This window comes from Varroa jacobsoni, unplaced genomic scaffold (genome assembly GCF_002532875.2).
Source record: "Varroa jacobsoni isolate VJ856 unplaced genomic scaffold, vjacob_1.0 scaffold_575, whole genome shotgun sequence".
Lineage (NCBI taxonomy): Eukaryota > Metazoa > Arthropoda > Arachnida > Mesostigmata > Varroidae > Varroa > Varroa jacobsoni.
In genome coordinates, this window is record NW_019213477.1 from 258551 (window position 1) to 264305 (window position 5755).

General features: G+C 36.4%; 1 protein-coding gene across 3 annotated transcripts; it reads right to left on the reverse strand.

Moving 5' to 3' along the window:
• Window positions 1-974: 974 nt before the first annotated feature.
• On the reverse strand, window positions 975-5354 carry LOC111261639 (uncharacterized). 3 transcript variants are annotated; one of them, XM_086968789.1, is made up of 4 exons: window positions 5039-5354; window positions 4372-4525; window positions 2500-2608; window positions 975-1658 (listed from the first exon to the last, which is right to left on the reverse strand). In XM_086968789.1, exons 2-4 carry the CDS (start codon window positions 4501-4503, stop codon window positions 1609-1611), a joined length of 291 nt encoding a protein of 96 aa, XP_086824915.1. In that variant the 5' UTR covers window positions 4504-4525; window positions 5039-5354; the 3' UTR covers window positions 975-1608. The 3 variants fall into 3 exon arrangements, with proteins under 3 accessions (XP_086824915.1, XP_086824916.1, XP_086824914.1); XM_086968790.1 differs by having other exon boundaries at window positions 975-1680; XM_086968788.1 differs by having other exon boundaries at window positions 975-2608.
• Between the last annotated feature and the right edge of the window lie 401 nt (window positions 5355-5755).

Sequence of the window (5755 nt, forward strand, 5' to 3'; positions counted from 1 at the left end):
AATAATATTAATCTTAAAACGAATAGAATTAAAAGGGTTTTGCCCTAAAATCATTCTATAATATAGTCGATATGGGAAACACTAGTACGCTATGAACAGACTAAATAATGTGAAACGATGATCCTTTGGTATTAGTGGGGGCGTAATTCTAGGGCCATTTATTTCGAGAAACCTGTAAATTCCGTAGACGTAAATTTTTGAACGTAATTTAAACTAGGCTGATTCAAAATGTTTGTAAACTCGTTACCGATAGATAAACGGGCATTCTTTCAATCAAGTGGGCAATGCAACCCTATATTTAGGACATTTGTTGCATATTTTTCTGACTGGAACAGTATTTTTCGGGGCCTGAAATAAATGGTGCAATGTCGGGCCTACAACGAATTGATTTTGCCAAAGATCTATGTTTGATAACTTAGGAGTTATAAAATATCTGTGATCCAAAGATGACCCCCATAGTTCTAAGCAGACTCAAAAGAATCATTTTTTATGCCTATATATCTGTGTGGGTATGTTACGTTACGAAAAGGATCTCTTCGGAACGAGGAACGAAAGGTTTGAAGCGTATGATTCAACACTTTATGTGTGCGGTTCATAGACATAGATTTGGCACAGTAGCTAAATAAACCAATTACTATACTGTTGTAGACGTATAAATATGTAGGGAATACATAAAAGTTGATTTGGAAGTTATCGAATCGTTCAATCTTTTCTATATTCTGTAATTATTAAATTCACTTACTAGTTTACACCGTAACGTAATTTAAAAATGTTGCTAGTAGCGCAGAAGTGTAACCTGCAGCAAATTTGGTCGACGAATATGTAAGTTGGACTTTTTTCTTATCCCATATTTTATATTGAATATAAGCGTGAAAAATCCTCCAGCGTATCAGAAACAGAAAGTTACCTCAACCCTCCCATAAAGTTCCAGAAATCGTAACGGCGATACCCAATATAAATAACAGAATGCTATATAATCATTGAACATGGATGTATGATAGTTTATCAGTAAACACGCCACAAAAAATACCGATTATTGATGCCATAAAAATTAACACTGAACTAGGGTTCGAACAAACTGCAAACATCGAAATTACTCTCACAGCTTCGTTCAAAGTTAACAACTCTGCGTTGCATGGAGAAGGTGAGGATTGACCGTCCATGCCGCTGGAATGACACCTACTGAAGTACTTTTTTTTTACATTAGTTTACTTTCAAGCTTTACATATTACAATTATACAGCTAAAAAGTATCTAAAAGCAGATGCCTTCGTTCGGTAACTAAGGGCTTCACTTATCAGCAGAAGGTAGCCTTTGAGGCGAGCTCAGCAATCAACATAATTCAAGCCTAAGTACGAGTCAGTCTCAAGTTACCCTTTCGTGAATAGCTCTAAGTTATTTTCTGCTGGTTTATGTTACGGAAATTTATTCTCAACAGTTGTTTATTGCCGTTATATTTATACTTGCTTCTTCTTAAGAGCATGACATCTTTCTCGCTTGTATATAACGAAGGGATGAACGCAAGACTGTCGCCGTTCACTTGAAGGGAACGCTGCATTGCTGGTGCACCCTTCAGCACGACTTGCCAAGCGTAAGGCTGCAGAAACAGTCACCAAACTGTTAACCGAAGTGTTTGTGTAACGCCAGTATGAGTATGGCCTTCAAGTACCAGGTGGATATACTAGGCAAGCACGTGAAGAAGTACAATCGTCACATAAAACACGTTAGTCGATAAAAACTGCAAAAAAAAAGTCTATCAAAAAATAACTTATTGCCGGTTTTGCAATATACTTAAATTAGCTATCTCTATTTTTGATTTTCTAAACCAGAAGAAAATTAGGCTCATACAAATAGGCCATTGTATGAACCTATATGACACTATGTATATACGAATACACAAATATACAAGCGACACAACAATATATTAGTTGTACGTACGAGGGACGCATCTAGTTTAGCGTGAAAGCAGCTTTTTCAATAGCTGGCAACCTGTTTTTTAGTTTCAACTACATTATTCGTTAGGTTTGTACCGGTATGTAAGTGGTAATTTTCAAATAAAAGTTTCTTAATTATAATATTCTAAAATATACATAGTCGTCGTTTGTTTCTGCGTGCACTAGCCTAGAAGATTTTCTGCTCTGTCCTCTATACATGTTTAGGTAGATTGCTTAATTGAACTGAATGCTTAATTGAATACTTGTACCGGTAAACTGTAGCGCAATGATGGCCCTAGAGGAACAACCGATATAAGGTCGTCATTGAAACTGAATTTAACAACAATTCTCAAAAACATAGAGTTTTTAAGTATGTGTATGGTATATCGGTTTTGAGAGTACGGCATCCGAAGTTTTCAGAGAACAAATATGTGCCACACGCTCAGAAACCTTAGTTTCAAGGTAAATAAAAAAATTGGGCTTAAAACCACTATTTCAATAGGCGTGTACTGCATGCTTTAACCTAGGCGTGACGAATATGATCAGAAACATCCGAAAATAACCACCCGCAGCTCCCAGAAGAAATAGGCTCACGAGATCGATAAAGAGAGAACATTTCCAGTACCAGGATAATTCCAGGAGGACGAACATATCTGAAGCATACGGTATTGGAACCTGAAATAATAGAAGAGTCTATAATCACCTTCTGTTCAATTACGCCGTAAGTTCACGAGAATTTTACCTAATTTGGATAAAAACAATTGGATAACTTCAATCGATGATGTACTAACTATCTTTCTTACACATTTTTCAAGCAGTTCTTCAGTTCAGTTCAGTTTTTTTTTTGCAGAAGTTAAAGATATTAACTTTATTATTATTTGCGATACAAACTTTTGAGGGGGATAACAGGAAAGAGCAAAGTCGTATAAACTCGACGAAGCAAAATATCCCAATTAAATTTGTACAGTTCGTGTTTTTTTTTACAAAAAAGTACAGTTTGTTACTAAAATGAAACTTAAATTGTCTGTTGTGGACGATAGCCGAACGCTTTCCAAAAATTGAGCTGTATACTTAACTGGGGTTACGCTTTAATTGTTTGAGAGAAAATCATAAAAGAGCACGCCTCAATAAGCCGTTCGGATGAGGTCCAACCTAAGCGCTCGTTTAAGCTTCACGACCTCACTTTGACCATCATCTAACTTATATGAAATTATCGTAGAATATCCATTTTCACCACCCGTCGCGGGGTTTGTAAGAGTAGATAGGGGTTTGTAAGTTTAGTCTTAGAAGCTTATTGGCTGTGCAGACACCGTTCAAAAATGTATATTAATGGAGGCTTAGATGTTTATTCGACCGACGCAATCGTTGGTTCCCAGATGTCATTAAACGATCGACTCAGATGTCATGTGATTCCTGCAATTTAGTGAAGGCTCATATGTAGGCTTTAATTGACTACAATGAGAATTTTAGGTCCTCCAAGCTAGAAGACCGACCTTTTGTCGAAAATGAACGAACCATTTCCTGACCGCGCAATACTAATGCGCTGTAATATTGGGTCTATGTACCTCTGAAATTTCCTAATGAGTTTGGGTCGGACTTAGCGCTTCCCAGAAGCCGATCTTCAAAGGGGATCTTAAATACATTTTTAGAGTTTCCATTTTTTGAAGTTTAGCCAGCCTAACTTACAGGACAATCAGATATAATTTATACCGACTATAAATGTGCATTGATTCCCTAAAAGTAATATAGGTGACCAATTGAATATTCCGTTAAACTACTGTTTTGTAGATCTATCATTTGTCTTTGCTTAACAATAAACTGGACTAACACGCACTGTCAACTTGTGGCCTATGAACTGTGAATATTGTCACCGCTGCTAGTGACTATTAGGTCTAAAGTGTGGACATCAGATAAAAAAAAGTTCAGCAAGTCATAAATGAATTCTATATGGGTCTTGTTATCGAGTTTTGCGTTTCAATTTTTTGCGACAGCCATTTGATCTCACGATTGATAGGTTTATTTAGATGAGAATGCGTTTTCTACAAGGTATTTTCTACAAACCTAATTTTTATTATTCTTTGATAAATTCCGTCTTGGTTTACGATCACTATTATTTTCTCCTAAATAAAACGCTGAATATCGTATACACGCTTACTTTGTTAATACAAATAGTGTTTCCTACATAGACACACACTTTCCTAAATATATTAATGAAATAATGTCTATTCAAAATGTTTTTTACTCAATAGATTAATAATGCCGTGTTGATTCGTAATATATATTATTGCATTTGAGCTTGAAAATGAGAATTCAAACTTTGCTTTGCGGTACGCCCAACAAAGGTAAAATCCTACTAGGGAGGCCTATAAAGACGATCCTTTAGAATGGTAAAATTCAACACTACATGTTTCGAGCAAGTTGAATTGAAGAACACCAACCTTGATAGCTGCTGCCACTTTAATGATCGTATTGCACCACGCTGATGTTCCTGTTTTCGCCTGAGCCGGCAACATGTCCTGCTTGTAGCTTCCCCATCTCACTTTTGATTGTTCAAACGCGTCTTTGTGCATCCTTCATGTGTGTAATAGAGGCCTGGCGAATGTTTTCCAGCATATAGAAACATATAATATGACAATTGGGCTTATTTGTTTACTTTTTCAGGTCTGAATCACTTCAAAAAATTCTTCTTTTCCATAATCCTCGTCTGGCTAATGTTTTGCTTATTTTGATAGAATGCTGTATCTCACATTGTCGTTTCTGCCATTCTTTCAATTTAGATTTGCCGATTTTGTTAGGCACTGAAACACGATGTTTTGGTCGAATTTCTTAGCTACTCTTCTCAGACTGTTTTTACAGCACAAAATCATCGGATTTTTCGGTTTTGCCTTCTTTATTGAACACTCAATAGGCAAATGCAAAAATACACGTTTGTGTTGATGGACTACACCTACTTTTTGAGGCGTTACATTTGGAGATTACTTGACGTACCTACCAAATACTTGTAAGGCTTCAATGTAACAGACCTGGTGAAAGTCTTAAAATACGTTTGTCCCGATGCTTTGATTACTGCTATTGTATGGAAGAGATGATTTTGTAGAGCCTTACCTGTCCCTGGTGTGTGCTGAAGACCAAGAAATAAATTCTTTCTGCCGTTAAATTCTCTGTCGCAAAAGATATAGACTATTAATACTCGGAGATTTCAGCCTTTTGTCTATTTCGGTTTATTCTATCTTCTTCACTCTTCTTTTCCCTGTTCTGCACTTCTAGGTCATAATTAGGCGTAATCCTCTCCTATCGCAATCCTAGCTGCGGCCTATATAGGCATATTTGAAACCTTTACAAGCACTAAGTGTTTCATTCATTTAGGAAAAAAATATCGAATCCTAAGAACACAGGAGACACGCCTTTGAGGGGCACTGCACGCGTCTTGCAGAGCACTAACGCTTAGCTGCTGCAATCAACTTAGGCACGTTACACAGGTGCGTCGATAAGCAAAAAGAAGGTATTGACGACGAAACATTGATATACATTCATTTAGTACACTGAAAACACCCTAGCAGCTGTTAAGTTTATCCTGTTTTATGGAGTCTGGCTGAAAGTATGTGCTTTTAATTTGCTATTTTTCTTGCAGAGTATGGAATTTCAGTTTTTGTTAAACGTAGTTAGAAGTAAAGACTGTTAGCTCGAACGCCACAGTAGATATTTTTGCGTCAGTTATTATAGATTAATATAATTATACATTAAGCATTGGGAAAAAGCGATGCTTTTAGGCGTCGTGGTAGTATTATATATATATATATATATTGTCGCTTTTACAAAGCT

What these genes read in the sequence shown, in the direction of transcription:
- LOC111261639 (XM_086968788.1), bottom strand. Translation starts at nt 4,503, where the DNA reads ATGCACAAAGACGCGTTTGAACAATCAAAAGTGAGATGGGGAAGCTAC. An exon ending in AAGTGGCAGCAGCTATCAAG is followed by an intron (nt 2,609 to 4,371) that starts GTTGGTGTTCTT and finishes CTATTATTTCAG; the next exon opens with GTTCCAATACCGTATGCTTC.